The 27,479-nt window shown below is 63.8% G+C and overlaps 1 protein-coding gene across 3 annotated transcripts in view; it reads right to left on the minus strand.

Moving 5' to 3' along the window:
* The window catches only part of SLC12A5 (solute carrier family 12 member 5), an 84,585-nt gene that overhangs the window by 48,742 nt on the left and 8,364 nt on the right, over positions 1–27,479 (minus strand). The window contains exon 1 of one of the 3 annotated variants that reach the window (XM_074969884.1): positions 15,102–15,247. The exons of the other annotated variants lie outside the window; for them this stretch is intronic. Coding sequence (XP_074825985.1) covers positions 15,102–15,153 — 52 coding nt within the window. The 5' untranslated portion in view covers positions 15,154–15,247. Of the gene's footprint in view, positions 1–15,101; positions 15,248–27,479 lie in introns of those variants that run through there. 3 annotated transcript variants of the gene reach the window in all.

The raw sequence follows: 27,479 nt of genomic DNA on the forward strand, positions 1-27,479 counted from the left end.
GCTCTGAAGGACCAAGAGCCAGACATAGCAGTAATGAAAAGTGCAGAGCCGCGGAAAGAACTCAGGGTGGGAGAGCTGCAGCTGGGGCAGGTGCAAGGGGAGTAGTGTGTTTTGAGGAGCACGGGCACAACCAGGGAGCAGCAAAGGGGGGTGGGACTGAGCAGCCCCAAGAACTGCTGCGAGCCCAACCACAGAGCAGCTGCCCCAGCGAGCTCCTGCGTGCCAGCCCCACCCTGAGCGCCCGCGGGGGAGCCCACCGAAGCAGGCCCTGGGAATTGGCCGAGATCCACCCAGACCCCGGGGACATTGGCAGCTGGAATCCAATGAGAGCAACTCACTCGACTACGCAGCCTGCTTGGGACAGAGCTGTCTGCGCCCGCTTCAGGGGAAGGCTGGAGCTCCTGGGGGTCTCTCAGGGGCAGGGAGACATGGACTGCTCAGGGGGAACCCCGACACCAGCTGTGCACCAAGCACCCCATGGGACAGGCAGAGCGAGTCCATGGACAGGGACAGTGCGGCCTGTGGCGCTGGGAACCCACTGACAGCCCGGCACAGCACTGCTCTCGATGGCTGGGTTCAGGTCAGGGCTTCACAGAGCCGAGGAACTGGGTATGACGCAGCAGGGAGTGGGGTGGACTGACCGGGGAATGGCGTCTAGTTCTGCTGGGACTGTCTGCACAGGGGATGGGAGAGCAGGGGGTGAATCCACTGGAGTGAGGAAACCTGAGCCTGTCACCTGAGCTGGGAGAGGGTTGGGCCCAGGTGACACCTTTGCCCTGGAAACTGGACAGAGGCTGCAGGAGAGAGCCTGCTGGAGGGGTTTTGGTTTCAGTTTTGTGCTGGGTGGTGGAAAGCAGGGGAACCCCAAGGCTGGGGTCTAAGCTCCCTGCTACCCAGAAGGACTTAACTGAGGGGTCCTGGTTGTACCCACAAGCTCTGTTTTCCTATTGTCCAATAAACCTTCCATTTTACTGGCTGGCTGAGAGTCACAGTGATTCCCAGGAAGAGGGGTGCAGGGCCGTGACTCCCCCACACTCCGTGACTGGGCAAGGGGCAGAATTTTCAGACCGCTCTGCGATTCCCAGGTCTCTCCAGAGGGAACTCCTTGCTCCCCGGGGGAGGAACAGTAGCCACCTGGCTTCGGTGCTTTGGCTGCATCCAGTAGGTTTTAGCACATGCCCCTGCCGAGGAACATGCCAAGTGCAGCCTGTCCCCTGTGGGGTTCCTCGCGCCCCAGGAGAACCTCACTCAGCGGCTGCAGAGCCGATCGGAGCCGAGCACAGCTCCCCTGGCAGTGGCAGGGCCTGGGGTGGGCCCACGTGCTCTCAGCCACGGGAAGGGTCTGCCTGGGCCATGGAACCAATGAAACCAATGCTGCCCAGCCACACAGGGCTCTGTCAGCTCCTGCCACAGGAGAACCACCAGTGCTAACAAACAGGCCCAGCAAGGCCTAGACAGCCTCCATATCCCTGCCAGCCCCATGCCATGGCCAAGAGCTGGGCAGCCCCCAGGGAGTGAGAGGAGGAGGAGAGGAAGCTCCTGTTCTGCAGAGCTGGGGTCCAAACACACCCAGCGCCCTGACAGAGGGGACATGCTGCTGCCATTACCCAGCCCAGGGCCCCAGCGCTCGGCAAGTCCCAGCAATGCTCCCTGCTGGGTGGAAGAGAAGCCCACTGACCCCCAGGATGCTGCGCAGGGCCCAGGACGCCCGTCTATGCCCTGGGCTGAGTCCCAGCCCATTATGTAGCTGCGCCACGTCGGGTTCAGCTGTCCAGAGTGCGGAGGGGCAGAGAACACGCTGTCACAACACAAGCGGCCTCGCTTACTGGTGTCACGGGACTGCAGTGCCCCGAGTCTGCTGCGCACCACAGCCTGCGAGGGGCCTGGGTGACCAAGTGGGAGTATTTTGTAATATTGTTATGAAGCCTATGCGTGCCTCAGTTTCCCCTATGTGCTGCACTGTTACCCAGTGACGCAAAAGAACTGTTTGCTCTCAGGACAGGCTGAGGTATGTGGGTGTCCCTAGTCTGGGCCGAGGTCTCGATATCAGTGGAGTGGCTGAGAAGACCATGGCGAATCCAGTCGCCAGGACATGGACACCTAGCAACCAAGGCCCAGAGGGCTGTGGCCTTCCCCGCCTCTCCTAGGGAGCTGAACAACGGTCCCCAGCTCCAGAGCAGAGGACGGGAGAGGTGGGGGAGGAGAGCTGGCTGCTGGACCGAGCCAGGGCTCTCACCCGGGTCTGACCAAGGAGGAGACAGACGGAGCTTGAACCGAGGGGTCCCTACAGCTTGGCTGGGCGCTGGGCTAACCAGACTGGACTGTGCTTTACCCTTCAGTTCTCTGTGCTACCCTAAGGCCTGCCTGGGCCATGTGCCGGCTAGCGAATAAACCCGACTGTGGGACAGCGCTGTGTGAGTGTCGCTGCCCATGCTGGGCGAGGGATGTCCGTACGCGTCTCCCTCAGGGACTTGCTGACGGAGCTCCCGGGGGCTGCAAGCCCAGAGGTTGTGTGTAAGGAGGCAGTGAAGCCGCACAACCTACCCTGGAGGAAGAATGAGAGGCCTAGGGCACATCAGAGGGGTTCGTCCTAGAGACCGCTCCGAAGATGGGGCCATACACCAACCCTGTGGGGCCGTGACACCCTGTCCGCGCCCTCCCCAGGGGAGGTACAGCCTGTTGGTGACGTTATTCGCAATGGACAGAAGCAAGCAATTCCAAACCACACGTCACGTTCTAGAGCAAAGGGCGCCTGGGCAACAAGAGGGAGATGGGCAAAGGGAGCCCAAGACCCCTTGCTGCCCTGCAACAGCAGGAAACAGGCCGCGCACCACGTGTGTCAATCACAACCACCAGAGAACTGCAGCCTCGGCAAACATGGCAACCAGCCGCTAACACCTGGCTCAGCTGCTGTGCCTGCCTGAGGTAGTGATTCATTGTCTGCGGTCCGTCTTCCCCAGGCGTGGCACCCCAAGGCCGAAGTGCTTGGCGGGGCAAACTACCCGCTGTCCACAGCATTGGTGCAGGAGCGCTGTTTGCCCAGTTACTGCAGGGGGTTAGAGCTTCATACGCCCCAGCAAGGCAAAGCCTGGTACAGATCTTCACCGGGTGTAAAGTGACAGTGGCTGAGGATCTGGTATCAGCTCCTAACCCAGCCAGCAGCTCAAGGACTCTGAGCACAGCCAGCCTACAGCCCAGCCCTGCGGTACCGAGCCCCACACAAGCTGCAGCTCTGCACACACCCCTGGGGGACAGCATCACCCCCATTTTACAGAGAGGAGCTTGGGCACAGATCTCAATGGGTGCTAGGCACTTAAATCACTTGGAGGTTCTGGGCCAAGGCGGCATACTTAAGGCCACTCAGGGAGCCTGTGGCAGAGTCATGGACTGAACCCCCAGGTCTCTGGAGTCCCAGGCCTGCACCCTGCCCACCCCAGCTTGTCACACCTGTCAAAGGGAACTGTGGGCCTGCAAATCAGCCCACTGCCACTTCAGTGCCTGACTTGAGAGCCCAGGTACCTGTCCCGGAGTGACAGAGAAACCAAGTCAGAGCATCAGACACCAGCAATCTTACCTGTCTACCGTAATCCCGGCTGAACCACCACATACGTGTTAGTCTGATCTCTGGTTACTCCTCACCTCACACACACAAATCCTAGGTTGTTTCACTCAGCACCATACACTAGTGTGAAGAACACAGGTGGTCCGTATAGCTTTTTATGCACTATCCTTTTGTACGAAGGAATCTGTCAGAGTGCAGCCAGATTGCTTGGTTGTAGCTCACTTTTCATTTACAAATATTGTACAGAATGTGTATTATATAATAGCCACATGCGGGCATGCACATGGACACATGCACACCCATCCAGCTCAACTTTCTTAAAAGTGTACTATCCAGAGCTCTGGGGGGACGTACAAAAATGCAATAAACTGCATATCGACTAGGACCCTTGGCCGCACGAAGTGTATGTGCCCATCACACTCACACAGGCTCAAGAGGCTCTGTATTTAGCTACATCTCTATTCAGAAACAGCCCAAGCAGCCACACTGGAATCACCCACCCCATTACTAATGAGTGAATCTCTGAAAACAAGGTTGCCAATTTCCTCCTTCCAGCCGCAGTGATGCTGCTAAGGAGCAGCAAATAGCTCAGACCGATGCAGGACAGACACTGGAACAGGATGCGCAGCCTGTCCTCACCCTCCACCCCGCGAGTGCTGCTGACCGGGACAAGAAAGAGACAAACAGGAATCTGCCCACGGACAATGCTGCCAGGCACTGTGCACTGCAGCTGTCCTAGGCAGGGGCCCAGGGGCAATCTGTTAGATTCCCATGGCTGAGCCCCAAGGGGCTTCAGCTGAGTCAGAACCTTGAGGCCTGGAGAGGAGGGTGAGGGAGGGGACACTGGAGGCTGCAGGGGGAGATCCTGCCATGATGCCTTTCTGGGGCAGAAGGGTTGTTTCATATAGAAACACAGGGTTGGAAGGGACCTGAGAGGTCACTAGCCCAGTCCCCTGCACCGAGGCAGGGCTACACATTATCTAGACCAGTGGTTCTCAACCTTTCTGTGCTGGTGACCCCCTTTGTGACCCGCTTTCTTAAATATCATTCAGTAAATGATGAATAATACTTATAGCCCTCGTTAGGGGTGGCAAGCAGGGCAACTGCCCAGAGCCCCGTGCCACAGGGGGCCCCGCAAAGCTAAGTTACATGCTTCAGCCCTGGGCACCAGGGCTCAGGCTACAGCTAGAGGCCCCCCTGTGATGTGGGGCCCCTGGGCAATTGCCCTGCTTGCCACCCCCTAATGCCAGCTCTGGTGACCCCCCTAAACTTGTCCTGTGACCCCTCCCCCAGGTTGAGAAACACTGATCTATTCTAGACCATCCCTGACAGGGGTTTGTCTAACCTGCTCTTAAACAGCTCCAGTGACCGCGATTCCACAACCTCCCTGGGCAATTTGTTCCAGCACTTAACCACCCTGACAGCTAGGAAGTGTTTCCTAAAGTCCAACCTAAACCACCCCTGCTGCAATATAAGCCCATTGCTTCTTGTCCTGCCCTCAGTGGATAAGGAGAACAATTTATCACCCTCCTCTTTATAACAATCTTCGAGGTACTTGAAGACTGTTATCATGTCCCCCCCCTCAGTCGTCTCTTCTCCAGACTAAACAAACCCAATTTTTTCACTCTTCCCTCATAGGTCATGTTTTCTAGACCTTTAATCATTTTTGTTGCTCTCCTCTGGACTTTCTCCAATTTGTCCACATCTTTCCTGAAGTGTGGTGCCCAGAACTGGACACAATACTCCAGCTGAGGCCTTATCAGTGTGGAGTAGAGCAGAAGAATTACTTCTCGTGTCTCGCTTACAACACTCCTGCTAATACAGCTCAGAATGATGTTCACTTTTTTTGCAACAGTGTTACAAATTTTTATATTTCTAACTCATATTTAGTTTGTGATCCACTATAACCCCCAGATCCTTTTCTGCAGTACTCCTTCCTAGGCAGTCCTTTCCCATTCTGTATTTGTGCAATTGATTGTTCCTTCCCAAGTGGAGTACTTTGCTTTTGTCCTTATTGAATTTCATCCTATTTATTTCAGACCATTTCTCCAGGTTGCCAAAATCATTCTGAATTCTAATCCTGCCCTCCAACGTGCTCGTGACCCCTCCCAGCTTGGTGTCGCCCACAAACTTTATAAGTGTACTCTCCATGCCATTACTCAAATAATTTATAAAGACACTGACTAGAACGAGACCCAGGACAGATCTCTGTGGGACACCACTCGATATGCCCTTCCAGTTTGATTGTGAACCATTGATAACTACCCTCTGAGTATGCTTTTCCAACCAGTTGTACACCCACCTTACAGTAGCTCCATCTGAGCTATATTTCCCTAGTTTGTTTCTGAGAAGGTCGTGAGACGATAACAAAAGCCTTACTAAAGTCGAGATATGTGACATCTACTGCCCCCCCCCCAATCCCCAAGGCTTGTTACCCTGTCAGAGAAATTCCCTCCTCATGGGCACTGTGGCTTTGGGAGAGGTGTGACTGAGGAGACAGAGGGGAGCTTTGGGGAGGGCAGCCCATGCAAGGGGTGCGGTGGGAGGAGGCCCTGGGGCAGGAGTAGGAGGAAATAAATTGGCCTGGCTGTGTCTGCACTGGCTTGCAGACACTGGCAGAGCAAGAGGGGAGCATGGGTGAAGGAAGGAAGAGAAAGACACACATAGCAGCCCCAGCGGGCAGAGGCAGGCCACAGTCCTACCTGCTATCTCCTGAATGCAACCCACCAGGGAATGAGGTGTGCAACGGGATCAGCTCCTCTGTGGGCTTCCAGCCACCAGAAGTGGAAACCCCACACAGCGGCTCTGGCTCTAACCAGAGAACAATGCTGGCACCGGCACCCACCCCCTGCACAAGGCACTATGCTGCATACTCTGGAGAAATGGCTAGAGACGCTGGCCGCTCTTCCCTGGAGGAAGCCTCGCTGCAGGGGCAGTGGCTGCGGCTTTCTCCCCTTAGCGAATGGTGCAGGGACTGGAGTCACACGATCACGCCACAAACAAACAAACAAGCAGAAATGAGGGTGAAAATGTCCAGCGAATCCCCACAAGCCCAGGGGGAGTAGCACGTACCAGGTCTGGGAAGGGAGAGCAAGCCCCACAACTCGATCCCTGCGATGCCAACAGGGCGAGTCATTCAGAGTCCTCACCCCAGTGAGCCAGTAGGAAGAGGGCAGCCAGCCCCTGGTGGCACCGCAGGGCCGGCATGTTAGCAATGAGCTCCCCTCCCCAGAACCCCGCTCTGCACCGGCCAGATGGAGCCAGACCTGGAACCCAAGAACTCCTTGTCTTGGTCAGCGAGCGCCAGCCAGAGAGCTGGGCCAGGGGCGGGGGGTGCGGAGATGGATGCTATGTATCGATTACATGACTAATCTCTCCCCAGAGGCTTGGAGAAGGAGACCTACCTGGGGAGATCACAGATGCCATGCGAGTGCCCCAGGCTGCATTGCCCTGTTCCCATGGCCACCCCAGGGGGATGGCGGGTAGCCGCAGCCCCTCTCTGTGCAGGGGAATGGGGCGCAGTCCTCCAGCCCCGGCGCCTGGGGAACACAAGTGTCTCCAGGTGCCCCGCAGCGCCCCAGAGCCAGCGATGGCAGGATCCCAGCCCACCGCCCCGCCCCACTGCTGTTACCTTCGGCCCCAGGCTGCAGAGAGGCGAGGCCAGGGGAGCAGGGGGCTCCGGCGGGGCAGAGCAGCTCCCTTCGCCCAGCGCCTCGCCACGCGGAGACGGGCCGCAGCCTCACCGGGCTGGTTTCCATGGCAACGGAGAGCAGGAGTGAGCGGTGGACCCGGCAGCCCCGGCTCTTATTTAACGATTGCACTGGCCCGGCCCGTGGGCCCCCTGGCTCCCGCCGCGCTCCGGAGGGGCCTCGGGGGCCACAGACACCCCTCGGGGGGCTCTGCACCTCCCCACGCAGCCTCCACCCAGGAGCTCCCTGCACCCCACCCGCAGTCACCCCAATCTTCCCACACAGAGCCTGTGGGGCCAGCCAGCTGCTGCTGTCTGGTGTGTCACTGAAACCCCACAGGACAGCACCTAGCCCCACATCATACCCCCCACCAGCACCTAGCCCCACATCGTACCCCCCGCCAGCACCTACCCCACATCTTATCCCCCGCCAGCACCTACCCCACATCGTATGCCTCCTGCCAGCACCTACCCCCACATCTTACCCACCCAGCACCTAGCCCCACATCGTACCCCCCCACCAGCACCTAGCCCCACATCATACCCCCTACACCCCACATGCCAGCACCTAGCCCCACATCCTACCCCCACACACAACAACACCTACCACCCCACATCTCCCTCAGACAGCACCTCCCCACTGCATTTCCATTTTGGCCCTTGCATGGCTGACGTCTCCCTACATCCCATGGGCAGCGATGGGCACTGAACACCGTGGGCTGGTAAAAGCCAGCCCCAAAGCCTCGGCGCAGCAGACTAACCAAGGGGGCAGGTGGGGTGTCCCTGAGCTCAGGGACACCCCACCTGCCCCTCCCATGGGAATGGCTCAAGCTAATCCAGACCCAGGCAGATCCTGCAGGCCTCGTCTCCTCCACCCCACACGGCTCTGGCCCAGGGAAATGCCAGGCAGCACCGTGGGTCAGCGCAGGAACTGTCTCCTCTGGCCATCACGTGAGAGCGATGCCGGGAATCCTCCTGTCCCCAGACACTCGCAGTCATGGGCCCTACATGTCGCGCCGCAGCCCAGGGACAGCCTGGCATGTGCGCGGTGCCCTGGTGTGCGGGAAAGATGCAGACACAGCCTGAGCTAAGGGCCAGCTCTGTGCAGGGCCCTCCCCACGTGCTCCCTGCTGGGTGCAGGGCCAGGCCCGGAGGGGAGAGGCTGTGGCACCCGCAAGGCAAGAAGCCTTGTGCAGACTTGGAGGGAGGGAGCTGGGCGGGTCACAGGTGCTGCCCAGGGCAGTGTCTTAGGGCTGGCCTGGGCCAGGCAGGAGTCCCTGGGAATAGCTAGTTTGGCTCTCCCCATCCTCGCTGGGTAGGATGGGCCCTGCTGACACCTCCTGTTTGTCCCGGGGATGTGGCTGCGTCTGGGGGGGCTCCCTAGGAACTTGCCTGCTGCTCCATTCCCCAGCCGGCCCCTCTTGCTCACTGGCAAACTAGATAAATGGGAAACAGAGACCTGAGTGAAGGGGCAGCGCAGGGAGGGAGCCGTCTCAGGCCAGAGGAGGCCCACATGGGACTGTGCCAATGTAATGCCCCCCTGAGTGCCCCAGTCAAGGTGTCCTCATGCACTGGCCCTGCCAGCCCCGCCCCCCACAGCTTGGACTGCCTGTGGAGCCTGGCGGGGGCTTCACAGTCTCTCAGAGCCCCGGGGGGGGTGGGGGGGTGGCTCCCTAGGGCCAGCTGTGGGACAATGACAGCGCAAGGCGGGGGAGCTGCATGGGGTAGGGGACAGAGAGAGTAGTGAATGGAGCAGGACTCTGGGGGTGGGGCGCATGCTGCCGAGAGGTCTGAGTTTCTCCCCTCTCCTTGCACAGCATGGTGCCCCCATGTGGGTCCCATGGGAGGGCCTGCTGGGCCCTCCGCCAGCCCCTGTGTCCATTCGTTACTCAGGGCCGGAGGTGCCAGAGCTCACAGCCCCAGCAGCCGCCACCCCAGCAGCCCCAGGCTGCTCTTGCCGGCTCGAGCCATCCCGGCTCAGGAGTCGGTCCATGCCCCAGGCCCTGCGAAGGGATGCGCTGGGGGTTCTCTGTGCACGGGGCTGCCCCCAGCTGGCACCAGCATGCTATTTGCACACACAGACCATCCGGCACACTCACACTGGCCTCTGACAAGCCCTTGGCCGCGGCCTGGAGAAGCTCCTGGGCTCTGGCTGCTTGCGCCAGTGACCATCAATCATGCTGCCAGCAGTGGGGAAGGCAGGCGGGAAAGCAGCTTCCCCATGCGGGTAATCAGGAGCCTGGGCTGAGGGCTGGGAGTCTGGCTGGGGTGGTACAGGCCATGTTCAGCCCACCCCCGAGATGCATGCACGCTGCCCCCCTGCCCAGGCAGTGCCAAGCCCTCTAGGGCTGGAAGGAGTTAAGCACCGCAGGCTGCCGGGGTCCCAGATGATGGATGAGCTCCCGGCTCCTGCTGGAGACCATTTTGCCGCAGAGGGGCTGGTGCAGCCTCTTCCCGGCAGCTCGTCACACCGTTTGTGGGCTGTGCGGGCACCGCAGCCAAACCAGGCACCGCAGCCCAGCTCGGATCAGCCCAACCCCGTGCCCTCGGCTCCCAGCTGGGTCTCTCTGCTCCTGCTCCTCCTCCAGCTCCAGCTAGCAACAGAGCGTCCTGACCTCAGCAAGGCCCCTGTCCACTTGACAGGCCTGAGCCACGGGCGTCTCCCCATGGATGCAGTGACACAGGGCACTGCGGCCATGACCGAGATCCTCTGACTTCTCCGGCGCGAGAGCTGCTGGGCTCAGAACCCAGCTGGCAGCGACCCCACACTCGCCCGCCTGCAGGTGCCACTAGCCCAGAGCTCGGCCCAGCCCAAGCCTGAGACACAAAACCTGGGGGGAGAAAGGGGGTCAGCAGCTTGGGAAGCTCCAGGCACAAACCCCTCAAGGCTCCATGGTGCTGGGAGCTTCACATGAGCGTCTCAGGGGAGAGTGGGGTCGGACCCCCATGGCAGCTGCAGCAGTGAGCACAGCTGGGCAGGGGCACAGGGCTGGGCTGTCCCTGCTGCGGTGGTGGCCCCAAAACGAAGAGCCGGAGGAGCAAGCGCAGGCTTCGATTCCCTGCTCTAAGCTTCCCTCCCTCCCCTGGGAACACTCAACCTGAATCGGCCGTTTAATTTGCTCTGGTGCTTGGCAGGGCTCGCGGCTGGATTACTGGCAGAGAAACAACAGCCCCAGCGCGGGTATCGGCTAATCCCCTCTCAGTGCAGGGAGAACCGCCGGCTGGGGAGGGCAGAGCACAGAACACGCGCCCCAAGCTCCCTGCATGCCCAGCTACGGGGGAGGGTGCATGAGCTGCAGCATCCCCCCCTGCACCTGGCGGGGGCTCCTGTGGGGCTCCCTGACCTGCGCAGGGCAGCACTGAGGCGCCGTGACTGTCTCTGCCGCTCCACAGCAGCGGGCGCTACCTGGGTCGAAGCAGGGCCAAGGCGGACGGCAATTTGCCCTCCTAACAGCTTTTTGTTCCATCTTAAATTGGGCTGGAAACGTCACTGCCCACTGAACACGTTACATGGAGCGGGGGAGCCCAGAGCCAGACCCCTGAGGGGCTAACTGACCAGAGCAGATCCCTGAACCCTAGGGATGGGGAGCCAGGCCGAAGAAGCTGCCTTCACTCACGGTGGGGTCAGCATGCCCTTCCCTGGCACTCCCCCACTTCCTTGTGCCCAAAGAGCACCTGGAGGGGCTGCAGGACACTGCATAGATCAGGGGCAGAGACCCACAGCTGCCAGCCAGCCGCTCCAAGAAGCTGAGACCAGGTCTGAACAATGAGGGGCGGCTGTCTGGAGGGCCCATGGGGGTTCCACCGGGTGCAGCACGGACTCCTCCAGCCTGCAGTAGGGACAGGAGGGCAGGCCCAGGGTATGCAAGACCCAGGCTGCGTGCCCCTGTATTGTGACGGTGCCTGGAGTCTGGTTAACAGTCAGCCACTCCTCAGGCCTGGCCTGGACGCTGGAATGGGGCTATTTATAGAACGGGAAATCTCCCTGCACAGCCCCATCTGCTGCACCCACACCACGCCTCCCCAGAGCCCTGTGGTCAGCCCAGCCTTTTCCAGCAAATGCGCCCAACTCTGGGCAGGGGGGCTGGGCTGGGCCAGCCTGCATCAAGTGTGATCTGCGAGCCAGGTCCCACCAGATATGCTCAGCATCCCCCACTTCCCTGACAAGGTCCTTTCCCCTGATCTCCTTCCTCGAGCCCCCCATGACGCCAGCATGGAACCAGCTGAGCACATGGCCAGGCTGGAGGGTGCGGGGGGGACACTAGCACCTGGGCATGTGCAGCCCCATCCCACCCACTCTGGGCAATTCCCGTGTGAGCTCCACAGGCAGGGCTATGCCTGCCTGGGGCCCAACCCCGACTGAGGCCACACATCTATACGCATCAGCAAGGTGCCCCCCAGTGCCCAGGACAGCCCCTCCCACACCCCACCCCACTGGAGACACACCATAACAAGCATCCCAGCTGCATCTCCCCCTTGACCATGAGCAGAGACACCCTTGCACCCTCTCCACCCCCATCGCTTGCCAACAACCTGCTGCTTCTCCATTTAATCCCCTGTATTTACCTGCCTCTTGCCCAACTGCCCCCTGCCCCCAACAGCCCCTGCAGGTCCAGGAGCTGGCTGAGCGCGGCTGGCTGAACAGGGGAGACTCTTCCCCTTCCCACGGACTGATGGTGTAGGGAAGCGCAGCCGGAAGTGCACACGAATTGGACACAGGTGCTTTCCCCTGTAGGAGACACTGGCTCCCATCCAGGCGCAGGGCAGGGGACTGGCTGGCTGCGGGGAGGGGAATGGGGCCCAGGGCCTTTCCCCTCGAGGGAGCAGGGCCTGTTTTCTGAGGCAATGGACTGTTCCCAGCCTTGAGGCCTCCCCGTGAGCCTGCAGCAGCTGGGGCAGGTGCTCTGCAGATGTGGAAGAGCCCGGCCACAGGCAGGAGCTGATTACCCTTTCCAAGGGGGCACAAGATGCCAGACAGCAGCTCCTGGCCAGGCAGGCTGAGGGCACAGGTGGGTTTCCAGCCAAGAGCCGCCAGTGCCCCTGCCCTACAAGCAGCCTTGCCTGGGCTCTCCTGGCTCCTTGAGGGGCTCTCTAGGCTACTGGGTACTTGGAGAGAGTCGCATCCCCAGGCACTTCACCGGCCCAGCGTAGCAAGACCCCCCCCCCAGCTAGCTCCCTCCCTCTCCCCCACCCCCTGACAGCCCCCATTATCTGATGGGGGTCATGTCTGTGCCATGCAGGGAGGTTTTAAAGGGACTTTGTGGCATCCCAATCCTGGCAGGGCAAGGCAGGCAGCAGGGCCATGGGATGTCCATCATCGACTGGGATCCCCAATGGGGCCCAATCCTGGCTGAGCCTCTGCACACCCACTGACACATCAGAAAGGATCAAGTTTGTTCAGGACTGGACCCCCCCACCCTGCTTGGCCCCTCACTGGCCCCGTGGAAGCTGGGCTTTGCCATCCCATGACCCAGCCAGGAACCAGCAAGGCAGAGCAGCCAGGGCAGAGGCCCCCCAGGAGAATGCTGGGGCCCCAACCCTTCCCATTTCCCTTTCTTTACACAGACCCTACAGAAGTTTGGGGGGCTCTTGCTTGGAGCCCCCTCCCCCATCAGCCTTTTGTGACCCCGCATAAGCTCTGGCCCCTGGGCTGGCTCCAAGCACACAGGGGAGTGTCAGCCTGGGGGATGCGGGCCGGTCCCCAGGGGAGCGCAGGCTTTGCTGAGGGGCAGGACCCCTAAAGGGTCAGCTGGGCCCCTCCATTCCACCAGAGCTGCCGCCACCCCCGGCCACGTGGAGCGGGGTCTTGGGTTCCAGTCTCATTACCTGACCCATGTCAGACCACCCGCTCCGTCCCCCCAAACCAGGGCCAGCTCCGGATTGCAGCCCAGATGCTTGGCCGGCTGCAGTTAAACCGATTCCCAGACTGCACCCATGGGGCAGACACCCCACAGCGTCCGCCGGGCTCTCCCGGGCCAGGCCAGGCACTGGCTCTAGCCAGGTGCGAGCACAGCCTGGACACCTCTGTGGTGGCCTGGAGCGAACGGGCTGGGCCGGGCCGCCTTGGGGCGCCTCGCTGCGGCTCAGGAGCCCTGGCCAGCCCGGCCCCCACCTGCCAGGGGGCAGGCCACAGAAGAGAGCCGCGAGCCAGACTGGCCCCAGCGCTGGCCTCAGGGTCCCTGGGGCCAGGAACTGGAGCTCCAGAGCGGGGTGCTGGCCCTGAGCCAAAGACGGCTCCCGCAGGGCCGGAGCTGGAGCCCCCCCTTCCCCCGAGAAACGCAGGATCCAGGGAGCATGGAGCGGGTGCCCACTCCCCAAACCGGGGCTCTCCAGCGCTCTCTGTCCCCGGGACCGGGGCCTGGCTGGGGGGATCCTGAAGCCCGGCTCCGACTGACCCTCTGCTCCTAGGCACCCGGCTCCAGGGACCCTGCGCTCCCCGTCCAGGGTTCGCTCCTGGCACTTGCAGCGGCGGCTGGGCCCGGCGAAGCAGAGCCGGCCCCACTGGGCAGAGGGACCAGGTGCCCCCGGGCACAGCTTCGGTCCCAACGAGAGCGCAGAGCGGAACTGCTCCAGGGCAGGGAGGGCTCTGGGGCAGGCAAGGCCCGGGGCAGGCGTGAGCCACCCCCGCCCCACGGGCTGGGCTCCCCGGGGAGAAGGGCCGCCCCCCGCGCCGAAACTCCCCCTCCCAAACTTCGCTGCAGGCAGCCAGAGATTTCTGCAGCGCCTGTCCCTGCGGCCTGCCCCCGGGGCTGTGCGGGCTCAGAGGGGCGATGGGGGGGTCCAGTGCTGGCCCTGCGCGGGGTGGGCCGGTCAGGCCCCTGTCTGGCTTTACCCAGCGGTGGGGTTTACACACACAGACACCTGCAGGACGTCACGCGGGCTCGGCCCGAGCTCTGCCGGCGGCTCGAAGCTGCGCAAGTCCCTGCAGGGCCCGGGAGTCCCAGCGCGCTGGTCCCTCGGGGAGCCCAAGGGAGCGGACGGGCCAATGCGGCGCGTCCTAGCTGCAGCCACTGAAAGGGAACCGAGGTCCGCCCGGCCCCCGACCGCGGGGTGCCCCGATCGCGCTGTGCCCCGGGTCTGAAGGGGGCTCCCAACCCTGCGCACCAATCCTGCCCTGCTCTGCCCCACCGCAGTGAGCGTGCAGCGCACGGTACGGGCGGGCAGGGGCAGCGAGCCCGAGGCTCGAGCTCTGCGGCTGCAAAGCCGGGGCGAGTCACACGCCAAACCGCAGGGGCTGCAGCGCCCCAGAGCCGGGCTCGCCCTGAAGCGGAGCGTCCCCGGCACGAGAACCTGGACCGGGACTTCAGCACCTTGGACAGACCCCGCGCAGGGGGCTGGCGGGGGCGGGGGCCCAGCTGCGGGGGGAGCTGGGGCGCGGCCAGGCGGACTCGCACCCACAAACCAAAGGCGGCGAAGCCCCCGCCGAGCCCAGCGCCGGGCTGGGGGACAGGCTGCCCGGCAGGGCCCCCGGGCCAACGGCAGGAGCTGGGGGAGCGTCCAGCTGCACCCTGCGGCAAGACCCCCCCGCGCCGCCGCCCCCGGCCCCCGCCCCCGGCAGGCGAGGGCGGCAGCAGCCCGCCCCCCGCCGAAGCTCTGGCGCTTTCCGGGCTGCGGGTCCCCGGGCACCTGCCGGCGGCGGGGCGAGAAGCGCCGTTTGCCGCCCGCCCCGCTCCGCCCCGCACCGCCCCGGCCGCCAGCCCCGCGCCCGGCGCATTCCGGCGCCCTGGCCCGCGCGGCCACATGCCGGCACGAGGCGCAGGGCTGCCCCGGGCTCCGCGGCACCGGCCGGGCTGGGCTCGCTGCCCCCGGGGACCCGCGCCCCGGCCGCGACCCCCCAGTGGCCGCCCCTACCTTGGGCCGCCCCCCCCTCGCTGTCCTCGCCCTCCGCCAGGCTGTTGAGCATGGCGCCGCTGCCCGGTCGCTGCTGCTGCCCGCGGGCCGGAGCGCGCTGCACCCAGCCGCCGGCTCCGCGCCTCCGCCGGTGTGGGGGGAGGACGCAGTGCGGGGGCCTCGGCGCACGGGCTCGCTCGCTCGCTCCGGCGCGCGCTCCGGCGGCTCCTGCCGGGCGGGGCGGGGCGGGGCGGGGGGGGAGTTTGGCAGCCGCTCGGCCTCCAGCGGGGGGGCCGGGGCGTTCCGGGGACCGCAGCTCCCCCGGCCCGGGCGCGTGCAGCGCCGCAGCCCCCCGCTCGGACTGCGGCAGCGGCGGAGCCCCGGGCTGGGGGGCTGCGCTGTGGAGGAGCCCGGCTGCAGCCCCCCGAGCACAGGTCGCCCCAGGGACCGAGGCGGGTCGCGGGGCTGGCGGTGTGGGGCAGGCCACGGGGCGAGGGGCAGGGCTGGGGTAGAGGGGCTCAGCGCCGGGGCGGCGGAGGGCAGAGAGGGGAGCCAGGGGTTCAAGACACCGGCTCCCTGGGCTGCCCTTGCAGCAGGACCCTCGCTCCCGGCCCTGGCCCCAGCCTCAGCCAGACAGCTCGGGGGCTGCGACTAGCCGCGGTACCAGCGCAGGTCTAGGCAGGGGGCGAGGTGGGAGTGCCCAGAGGACAGGGATGCCAGGTCAGCCTCGTCCAGCTTGCGGGTCCCAGAGGCCTCTCTCTGAGGTCCAGTGCCAGACCCCTGGCTGGGCAGTGCCCCCCCAGGGCGGGCACCCAGAGAGCCCGAGGGGCTGTTCGAAGTCAATGGCCTGCTGGGGCTCCCTGGTTGCTGCAGAGAGGGGCCCAGATGGGCCCTGGAGAGGCCACGGAGATGGGCTGATTGTGCCATGCCCATTGCCACAACCTACCCAGGAGGGACAGTGCCCCTGGGTCCTGCCATCTGCTCCGTATTTCCCCGAGCCCCAGTGGGGCTCTCGGGAAGCCAGGCCTCGCTGGTTAGTGCACACCCCATTGCAGAGTTCTGTAAGGCAGGCTATCGGCATCCAAACGTGTCAGGGCAGGAGGTCAGAGGTGACGGTTGACGCCCATGGAGCCAGCCCAGCCCTGTGGCTCATGCAGGCTTGGACCCTTGGCCACTGACAAAGCCCAGAGACCTCAAGTGGAGACTGAATCTGCAACTCCAGCTTTGCTATGGCCAAGTGCCTGCGCCAAGGAGCCCCTGGGCCCAGGGGAAGCCAGTGACTGAGGTGCCCTGCCCCACAGAGGCAGTGGATGGGTGTGCATTGTGGGGGTGCAGCAGAAGATGGGGACTGGGTGTGTAACTCGCTGGCCTGCAGAGGGAGGGAGCAGGGCTTGTGAGTGGGGCGCTGGCACTGCCAGCAGCCAGGGGGAGTTTCCTCCAACTGGCACAGACCAGACTCCCTCACACTGTGAGCAGGGGGCAGTGATTCACCTCGAGCAGCCCCCAAAGTGTCACCCTTGGCCCTGCACAGGACACAAGGAAGTTGGCTGCACCACAAGGAGCCCAATGGGAACCCCTGCCCTTAGCTGCAGAGCATTCCCATAGAGACAGCCCTCACCCCCACCCCACTGGTGCTCCCCCAGCTCAACCCAGTGCCTGGGGAAAGGCTCCCCCAGCCACACCTTGCCTCATGACCTGCCCCCGGAGGTGTGGGGGACTGGGCCACCTGCTCTGTGCAGATCCACTGAGCTCCTCCTTGTTCCACCCTCAGCCTCTGGGAGTTTCGCGGAGGGGGAAGGAGGCTCAGACCCACTGAATCCAGGCAGATCCCAGGGACGGGAGCTCTGCAGCTGCCAAGTCTCCTGGTCAGGTCACAGGCAGAAGTTACTCCTTGGCGGCTGTAATTAATTGTTTACTTTCCCTTGGTGTGTGGCCAGCTGCTCCGCTGGCTCTTGGCTCTCGCCTTGCAGAGCTCACAGGTCCTGACCTCCCCTGGCCAGCCCACTCAGCAGGATCCCCCCCAGCCTGAGCGTGGCTCCCAGTCTGCTGCTGCGGGGTGCCCTGGGAGTGCTGCCTCTCAGCAGAGCGCCAGGTGTTGCCAGGCCCATGGCTTGCCGGCTGCAGCAGCCTGTCCTGTCTCTGGCAAGCGTGTGTGCCCAGCCCCCTTCGCAGTGGGGACAGGACTTCCCAGGCTTTGGGCGTTCATAGAAGAGCCATTGCTGGGGCTCTGCAAGCTGCTAACTCCAGCCCAGGGCCCACCCCCTTCCCCACGGGCAGGTCAGGAGTTGCTAAGGGAGGAAGCAGGGCCCAGTGGGTCAAGCACACTCCTGGGCACAGAGGAGCTGGATTCCAGCAGGCCCAGCATGGCCCTCGGCCAGCTGCTTCAGCCTCTGTGCCTTGGTTTCCCCACCTGTGATGGGGGATCAGGCTCCTCCCACAGGACTGAACTGCTCCATGTCTGGGAGGTGCTTTGGGCTCCCACATCTGTGTTCCCAGCACTGCAGGTCCTGCCCTGCTCTCACCAGCCCTTCACCCCTCTGCTGCCAGGCGCTTTGCATGCTGGTCTGGACCCACATGGACAATGCCAACAGCCCAGGTGCCACGTGGCCGGGTGCAGTGTCAGCTCCTCTCAGGCACTCAGCATCTCCCTGCCCAGCCCACGGCAGGGCCCACACCCGCCCCCATTTCTCCGGATATTCCTAGCAGCCTTTTCAGAGAAGGAGCAGCTCTGGAGCTGACGTCTCCTGGGGAATTTGCCGGCTGCTTTGCGAAGTCACATTTCATTTCCTGAATGGTGAGAGGCCCTTGGGAGCCCCCTTTGCTTGGCCCTAGGAGCTGCCACCTCACGGCCACTAGACTCAGCCTCCTGCCAGGCAGAACCTCCCCAGCCCGCTCAGAGCCAAGGCAGCAGCTGCAAGGGGAGAAGGCCCCTGCCCGGAGGATAAACCCCTGGAAATCCTGAGGCCCCAGTGTCCCGGAGAGAGGGGGAAGGAGGAGCTGGAGGTGCCAGGGTGTGGGGCAAGGGCTGAGGGGCAGGTTGACACCCCAGCATTCTCTGTGGGCAGGCGCTGTCCCAGGCAGAAACGTGGCAAGGCCGCATGGGCTGAGCACAGGCCAGGGAGTCCTGAAGCTTGTTCCCAGCCGTGGTGCTGACCTGTGGCCGTGGGCCTGTATGCCATGGTCACAGCATTGAGTGATCCCCTGGCGCAGTGCCCTGCCCTCCTGCACTCACTGCTGCTCCCCTCCCTGGGAAGCCAAGCACAGCTCTGAGGGGCTCACTGCCCAGCCCAGTCACAAAGCCCAGCCCGGCGGAGATGCCTGGGGTGGCCAGGAGGAAGGGCAGAGCCTCCAAGCGAGCCGAGGGGGAAGAGCTGCTCTGCGGGGCCCTGGATGCCGGAGGCTCAGGATGTGACAAACACCCTGACCCTCTCTGTGCCCCACCCCTCTGGCTGGGTGGCTGAGAGAAGCCTTCACCCCCTGCCCCCTCTCCCCAGGGGCAGGGAGCTCCGACTGGCAGCAGGAGAGCAGGAGAAGCTCCAGCGCTTTGCCCCAGAGTCTGCCAAGCCTGTGCCTGGCATCCGGGGCGATGCCCCTGCCTCAGAGCAGGGCTGTGGCGGGAAGCTGGGATGGGCACCCCCAGACTCAATCCGTTTCCCCAGAGCCAGCACCCTGGGCGGCTCCAGGCCCCGGGCAGACAGACACACAGACAGGCTGGGCACAGGAGCAGGACAGGCAGACCAGCGAGCCCTGCCAGGCATCTGACCCTGAGCCACAGCAGTTTGGCTTCCAGGGATGAGGAGGTCACGGATCGTGCAGCTCAGCAGTGAAAGGGATTTTCCTGCTCCACCAGCTGGGGGAGGGGGCGTGAGCACGTGAGAGATTGTTAATCCCTAATCCCCTGATTAGCGCTCCCTGTCAGGGGCTGGGATTTGCCAGCAGCTCGCTGGGGTCTTGCCAGCCGCCGTGCTCCCCCTATTCCGCAATGGAGAGAGCCCCATGGGGCGGGGCTCATCCTGCAGCATGGGGGCGTCACAGCAGAGAGTGGGGGTTCATGGCGCAGGAGGAAGGGGGGGAAGTCTATGACACAGAGAGTGGGGAGTGGTCCATGGTGTAGCGGGAGGGGGCCATGGCACGGGAGCTGGGTTTGGTTAAAATGACTCAAACCCTTGGATGTGCAAAGTGGAGTTATACCCCTGGGTTGGGGAAGGGTCCCATAATCCGGGGGTGGGGGTGAAGGTCAGAGAGGGAATCTCAGGGAGTCGGGCAGGCTGAGGCCCAGCGTCTGGGGTGTGTGTGTGGGGGGAAGCGGCAGTGCTTGGGGTATGTAAACCTGAGGCCACACAAAGCCCTGTAATGCGCATCAGAACAGCTGGGGTGGGGGGAGCCGGAGCTGTGCCTTCGTTCCTGGGTAAAATTCTAAGCAGAGACGGCCATACCCAGCGGGAGGGGTCTGCGCCGAGGGGATCTGCCCCAGGGGGAGGGGTCTGCACCAAGGGGCCATGTTCCATGGGGAGGGATCGGTGCCAAGGGGCTCTGCCACGGGGAGGGGTCTCCACCAAGGGGTCATAGCCCAGAGGGAGGGGTCTGTGCCAAGGGTCATGCCACAGGGGAGGGGTCTGCGCTGACGGGCTCTGTCCTGGGGGAGGGGTCTGCACCAAGGGGCCATGTTCCAAGGGGAGGGGTCTGTGCCATGGGGTCCTGCCCCAGGGGGAAGGATCGGTGCCAAGGGGCTCTGCCCCGGGAGAGGGGTCTGCGCCGAGAGTCGTGCCACAGGGGAGGGGTCTGCGCTGACGGGCTCTGTCCCGGGGGAGGGGTCTGCACCAAGGGGCCATGTTCCAAGGGGAGGGATCGGTGCCAAGGGGCTCTGCCCCAGGGGGAAGGATCGGTGCCAAGGGGCTCTGCCCCGGGAGAGGGGTCTGCGCCGAGAGTCGTGCCACGGGGTGAGGGGTCTGCACCAAAGAACCGGGCCCTGGCAGACAGCAGGGATGGGAGCTCATTGTCCTGGCAGAGGCAGGATGCTGGAGTGAAGCCACAGAATAACCAGCCCCCTCAACCATCACAAGCAAAGCACCTCTTCCTTGCGCCTGTGCCCCGTCCCCACAGCCCCCGTGAATGGCCCCAGGGCCAGGCCAGAAGCCACAGTGCTCTGCCCGATCCTGAGCCCTACCTGCGGTTCAACTGACCACAGGCACAACTTCCTGCAATTCTCTGCCCCTCCGAGACACCTGCCCCCTGGAATCCCCCTGGGCCAGGAACCCCCAGGTGTCATGAGTCTATGGTTCAGCCCTCACATCCGCCCGGGGGACCAGGCAGAGCCAAGCCTCACTCCGTGTAACCCAAGCTCCCGCCTCACTGCGGGCCTGTCCCAGGAGCTTTGAGGGTCATCCTCATGCATAGCTGTGCAAGGAGCTGCCTGGGTCTCTCTCCCTGCCTGGGCCATCTGGGGTTCACCTCCCACTGCAGCAGGAGGGCTGGGAGCCCAGACACCTCCTATCCTATTTTATATTACTGTCCACTCTGTTTATACAAATGTTCCACCTTTTAAAATCCCTACAGAGCTCTTGGCCTCAGGAAGATCTTGTAGCAGTGAGTTCCACAGGTTAACAATTGTACACTCTGTATATCTAATTTTATTGTTTCTCCATGTACTGCCTATAAACCATCTCAGCACAACAAGCAACTTCACAGCCCCGACTCGCTCTGCATCTACTGGATCTGAAACCCGGGTGAGGGGCTCGGGAACCAGGAGAAGGAACAATTGTCCCTAAGGATGCTTTGTGTTGTGGCAGCACCTGAGGCCCTGCTCAGCATCGGGGCCGGTGGGTGGGGGGCCGTAATGGCTATTCATGGCACACTGCTGCCTTGCAGGGTGTACCGGGTGCTGCACACGGCTGAGAGCAGTCCCCACCTGCAGAGTTTGCAGTCTCATTTCACCAAGATGCAACCATTAAGAGCAGCAAACAATGGGGGAGGGGAACAGGGCTTGGGCTGCAGGTTACGCTGCGCCCTATGGCACACACAGTGGCATCTAGCCTGCCAGGAAGGGTTTGCTCTGAGCCTAGGTGAGAGTCAGACTCTGCCCCCAGTCTCAGTGACTGCGTGAGTGTCACTGGGCATGTGTCAGTGTGTGTGTCACTGTCAGTGCGCGTGTCACTACGCATGTGTCAGTGTGCATGTGTGTCACTGTCAGAGTGCGTGTCACTACGTGTGTGTCAGTGTGCATGTGTGCCACCGTCCTTGTCAGTGTGTGCGCGTATCACTGTGTCAGTGTGTGTGCGCGTGTCACTGTGTGCGCATGTGAGACGTGGCTGTTTCCTGTGGGTTACATGCTGTTCACACACATCTCAGGCCCCCAGGGCTACAGGCAGATCCCCGCCCCCAGGAGAACAAGGCAGGAACACTCAGCATGGCATGGTTGCTCGGGGTGGCAGCTGGACGCTCACAGGGCCTGGTTGGCCCCTGCAGCTGGGTGCTGCTGGCCGTGCCCTGCTCTGGCCGTGCCCTGCTCTGGCCCTGCTCTGTCAGGCTGGCCATGCCCTGCTCTGGCCGTGCCGCCCCCATCAGCCCCCCCCTGCTCACCACAGCACAGTGCAGATGAGCAGCAGCAGCAGTGCTGGCATCCGTGGATCACTAGCACAGGGAAGAACCAGGATCTGTCAGAGCCACGGCCCTGGACCTGGCAACCTCCTGGGTCCCCAGCCCCAGCCAGCACCGAGAGCCTCCCGGCCCCAGTGAGAACGAGGGGAGCAGCCGTCCCAATGTTATTGCCCCCGCTCCAACACCAGGGGCTTCGTCTTATATATGCCACTACACACCCACACACACCCCATGAAAAATAGTGTCCGGGTTTGTCACCCTTGCTCTGGTCTCCCCAGCCAGACCCTGCACACCAAAGGCAGCCGTGCTGGCAGGGTGGAGGGAAGAGCTGGGCAAGAAGGGCGAGCTCTGGCTGTCAGCATGCTCCGTATTCAGGGTGCCCACCAGACCTGGGCTAGGCCTCTTAGGGACCAAAGCAACAAAGCACCCCTCCCGCCACCAGGCAGGGCCTGTGGCTCCCCCTTTGCCATGCAGAAAGCCTGGTAAGGCCCCATCGCAGCCCCCGTGGCACCTAGGGCATGGGCAGGGAAGAGGCGGGGGTGGGGCCAGCAGGCCCTTGGCACTGGGGGTGGCGCTGCAGCAGACGGATGATAAGGGGCGGCAGCGGGCGGATTTACAGCCGTGGTGCTGGCTGCTCCTGCAGCGTCGCCCGCTCTGTTCTGCCAGGTGCGCTGGGGAGACAGGCGATAAATCTCCCGTTTAATAACCCGGTCTCCCTGGCGCAGAGGCCCTGACCCCCCGACCCCACCGGGACTGGCCCGTGCGGCTCCTGCCTCGCAGCTCATTGGAGGTGCAGCTCACCACTTCAGGGCCCTGCTGCCTGCAGGCAGACAGACATTCACCCTGAGAGAGACAACCCTGGGCCCCACTCTGCACCATCAGCACTGCCTGCTGGTACTGGGCGGGCTGGTAACGCAGCCATTAATCCTTAGCTGTTTCATTTTCCAGGTGCTAGGAATCACCCTGGCGCCGGGTCCTTCCCTGTCCCTGCACAGAGTTCACCACTGGCCCTTCCCTGGTGTGACGATGTGACGCAGCAGGGAGGGGGGAGTGTTGACCTGGGACTGTGCCCTGGGGAGGGGAGACCTGAGAGCCTGTCACCTGAGCCTGGAGGGGGAGGGGGAGGTAACACCTCTGCCCGGGAACGTGGACAGAGGCTGCAGGAGGGAGCCTGCTGGGGGGGTTTAGTTTCAGTTTGGGGCTGGGTGGAGGAACGCAGGGAACCCCAGGGCTGGGGTCTAAGCTCCCTGCTCCCCCAGAAGGACTTGACTGAGGGGTCCTGGTTGTACCCACAAGCTCTGTTTGTTCCTGTTGTCCAATAAACCTGTGTTACTGGCTGGCTGAGAGTCCCAGTGAATCCCAGGAAGAGCGGTGCAGGGCCCGGACTCCCCCCCACTCCCTGGGATGGGGCATTATTGCCATCAGCACAGTAGAGGGAATTTCCAGGCTGGAGGTTAGAGGTGGGGACAGTCTGTGATCAGCCAAGGCCGACACCTGGCAACCAACTTCGGCTTCATGAGAGGCACTCCCCAGGCACAGGGGCAGCCTGGAGAGCTCTGGGCATCACAGGGGGTTGGGGGCAGCACAGAGGGCCCCTGGGTCACAGGGGGTTGGGGGCAGCAACAGGGGCTCGAGGTGTCACAGGAGAGGTTGTGGCTGCAGCTCAGGAGTGAGGGGCATCGGCAGAGCTGGGGGGAGCCCAGGGCTGGGAGAGCAGGGACCGGAGGTCAGTATTGAGGAGAGCAGCCTGGGCCTTGGCAGGTGAGAGCAGGGCTAGGCCGACGCTGTGTCCTGGATCATGGCTGCTCTTGCCAGGACAGGTGGCAGAGGCAGAGTCCAAGCAGGGCTCTGGGAAATCTGTGGCCCCTAGGCTGCCCTCAGGGTCCTTCCCATGCCTTGGCACGGCCCCCCAGGGCCACTCTCTGCCTGCCGCAGCCAGCTCACCTCTGCCACAAGCGCCGCCTGCCCAACACAATCCCCATTCCCGTCCCTTCAAAGGAGACCCCAGTCTCCCCGCTGGGGGCAGGTCCCATCCCAGGGGTGCCTGGGACTCTGCCCTGGGGCTGGCTGGGCCTTGCCCCCTTCTGCTCTGCTTGCCCGCACCCCATGGGCAGTGGCTTATGGAGAGCGGCTGCCCTGGAGGGACGTGCTCGGAATGGGAACAGCAGCAGCTGGGAGCCGGCGGCACTGGGAAATCTCCGGACAGCTGGGAGCAGGGAGGAGTCACAGCTCAGCAGATCTGGGGGGATTCAGGGGCTCCCAGCTGCCCCCCAAGCCTGCCTGGGAGTCCCTTGCCAAAGCAGGGCACTGGCTTTTCCCCAGATTCTCCCCAAGTGTCGCAGAATCAGTCAGAGCGGGCCCATCGGCAGGGAACCCCAGGGCAGGCTCTGCTCATGGAAGCACCAAAGCTGGCACCTGCCTGAGTGCTGCCCCCCTGCAAGGCTGTTTCCTGGTCACAGCCCAGCATGGGCTGTGCCAGCATAACCTACCCCTGCCCCGAAGCCAGTAGAAGGGCCAGGCCCAGGGAAGCTGAGCTCAGGGGCTGGTGCCAGCTGCTGCCCTGTGGCAGTGACCGAGGGAGGCTTGTGGCAGCACCAGTGCTCACCCAGGGCAGAGATGAGGCTTTGCAGTGCCCTGGTGACGTGGATGGGGGGGCTTGGGGGGCACCCTGTCACTCAAGGGGTCCCCCCACCCCTGCAGCATGGGGCCCAGCCCAGGCATCACTCTGCTGTTTGGTTCTTCAGCTACCTTCGCTTCAAAGCCAAAGACAGCAGGAATGGGAGAGAAGGGGAGCAGGGAGCCAGGATTGCCAGGGCTGTGTCCAGAGCCTGGTGCTCCCTGTACTGGGCACATCCCAGACAGCGCAGGCCTTGTCTACCCCCTGGCTGGGCAGGGAGCTGGCGCCGGGCAGACAGAGCAGCAGCCTGAGGAGGATCGAGCCGATGGGGGGGATGAGGGTCTATGGGGCAGCACAGCAATGGGGGGGGGGCGGGCATGAGCCCATCCCCAGGCAGGAGCCCCTCTGCCTGCCCACACAGTCTGGCATGTCTCCTGCCCAGATGTTCGCCAGGGCTGGGGGCCTGGCCCAGGCATGGGGTCAGCTAAAGTGCAGGCTCTTCAGCAGCTGGAGCTGGGGCACATTGCAGAGCCCCCCACCTGCTCCTGCCCGCCAGCTCCATTCCCTACAGCCAGGAGCCCGTCGGAGCAGCTCAGAGCTGAGCACCAGCCCCCTCACCAACGGGACGCACTGGCAGCCTGCCGTGCCCAGCGGCGCTGGGGGCTGCTCAGACAGCGATGGGGGCAGCTGGGGTGCTGCAGGGAGCAGGGCAGCAGGCTGGCTGTGGGGGGAGCTGCCCCCCCAGTACGGCGCAGTGCTGAGGACATTGCGTCCTCCCCTTGGCCGTTTTCCTCACCGCTGCCCAGGCCAGCGAGCAGCTGGTAACTCCCGGCTGGGCCTGGGGAGACACAGCAGGAGGGAAGTGGCAGAGAAGGCCAGTCCCCGCACCCCCAGCCCCCTTCCTTCCAGATACCCGGGCTGATCCCTTTCCCTGCAGCTCAACACAGCGCCCCCTACTGCGCCCCACCACCCACAGCCCAGCACCCCCTGCTACCCCCTGCCACCCGCAGCACAGCGCCCCCTGCTGCACCCTTTCCCACCGCCCGCAGCACAGCGCCCCCTACTGCGCCCTTCCTCGCCACCCACAGCACAGCGCCCCCTACTGCGCCCTTCTCTGCCGCCCACAGCACAGCGCCCCCTGCTGCACCCTGCCACCCGCAGCACAGCACCCCCTCCTGTGCCCTGCCCCACCACCCACAGCACAGCGCCCCCTGCTACCTCCTGCCACCCGCAGCACAGCGCCCCCTACTGCGCCCCCTGCTGCGCCCTGCCCCGCCACCCGCAGCACAGTGCCCCCTACTGCACCCCCTGCTGCGCCCTGCCCCACCGCCCACAGCACAGCGCCCCCTGCTACCCCCTGCCACCCGCAGCACAGCACCCCCTACTGCGCCCCCTGCTGCGCCCTGCCCCGCCACCCACAGCACAGTGCCCCCTGGTGCGCCTTTCCCTGCTGCCCGCAGCACAGCGCCCCCTCCTGCGCCCTTCCTCGCCACCCACAGCACAGCGCCCCCTACTGCGCCCTTCTCTGCCGCCCGCAGCACAGCCCCCTGCTGCGCCCTGGCCTGTCGCTGCCCAGCCTGCCCCTGCAGCACAGCGCCCCCTAGCACCACAATAGGGCACTTTGTATCAGACCTGGTTAGGGCACAGGGCTGACCGAGGGGGACTCTGTCTGTCTGGGGCAGGACTGTCCCAGGGTTTGGGGTTTGCTCCTCGGGTGCCCTGCTCACCGGACCCCTTGCCGTGCCCAGCTCTGTCTCCCTGCACATGCGGCCGGGCCAGTGCACACAGGGCTCTGGAGCTGGCAGGGCCCCCTCTCTGCGCGGGGGACAGGCACACGGGGCAGCGGATGGGGTGGGACCTGCTCAGGTGGTGGAGGGGCTGCCTGCATCCCGGCCCTCTGCCCTCCCCTGGCTCAGCCTCCTGCTTCCCCACCCCAGCTAGGCAGCACCAAGCTGGGTCGGCAGATTCCCCCGACAGGCACACAGCACGTCTCCATGGTAACCACCAGCAACCCCAACCCCGAGCAACGGAGCCCCGCTACCCAGCCCCCCGGGTGATGCCAATGCAGCATCCCCCGCAGCCGGCCCAGCTCTGGGCCCAGCAGCCCCCGCCCCACTCTGGACAGCACAGACGCCTCCCGCACCGCAGGGCTGGCGAACAGCTCGGATGATCCCAATAACGTTAGGGAACAGCGCGAGAGAAATGACACTGGGCCTGGTTTCCATGGAAACAAGAGAGCCTCCTTATCCAGTTTGGTACCATGGAGATTTCCGTGGTGTCACAGCTGTATCTGACCATCTTCTCTGTACACCACCTCCTGTTCCCGGGGCTTTGCCTCCCCCAGCATCCTCGTCCACCTCCCCCATGCTGCCACCCACCTGCCCCTGAACCCCCACAAGCCTCCCCACACACCCTGCCGTGGGGCTGGGTCAGGAACAAGCTGGGCTGGCGTGGGGCCAGGAACCGTGGAGGGTGGAAGGTGCATGCAGGAGACTCAAGTGGGGTGGACAGGAACCCAGCTGAGACGCCCAACAGCAGGCACTGAATGGGCATCAGATTGGGCACCCTCCAGTCACTGCCGGCGTGGTACCCATGGGGCCCGGAGCCTGGCCCAGCCCCCTCCCTGCCCAGGGTTCACAGCACAGGGGGTAGGCAGCAGAGTCCGGCTCCCGTCCCCCCAACCCCAGTGAGACATTCTGGATCCAGGGTGCACAGGACACGCACCTGCCCCATGGCGCAGCCCTGCTCCCCACCCCCCACACCAGCTGGGCCCCCTGGCACCATGTCCCAAGCCAGGAATATGCCAGTCATGGTGCTCACCCCCCCAGCAAGCGGAGTCAGGGGTTGCCACAGCAACCAGGTCCTTGCTGGGGCCGGCAGCCTCCAGCGAGCTAGTTCAAGGCATTAATTTAAGAATCACTTTGAATCTGTGAGTCTGCCCGGGGCGCCAAGGGGGAGGGGGAGGGAGGGGAGAGGGGGTAACCCTGCCCCCCCATAGGGCTCCTGCTCTGCCCCTGCGCCAGGGACAGGGACAGCAGGAGGGGGGCAGGCGTCAATCAGGCCAAGAGCGGGATCCCTGCAGTCCTGGCTGGCCCTGGCAAAACCTCCCAAGCAGGCCGGGGTGTGGAGGGAGGACAAAAACCAGCAGATGAGTCACAGCTCTGGGGGACGCTGAACCGACCCCC

Source organism: Natator depressus, chromosome 13, assembly GCF_965152275.1.
Source record: "Natator depressus isolate rNatDep1 chromosome 13, rNatDep2.hap1, whole genome shotgun sequence".
NCBI classification, from domain to species: Eukaryota; Metazoa; Chordata; order Testudines; family Cheloniidae; genus Natator; species Natator depressus.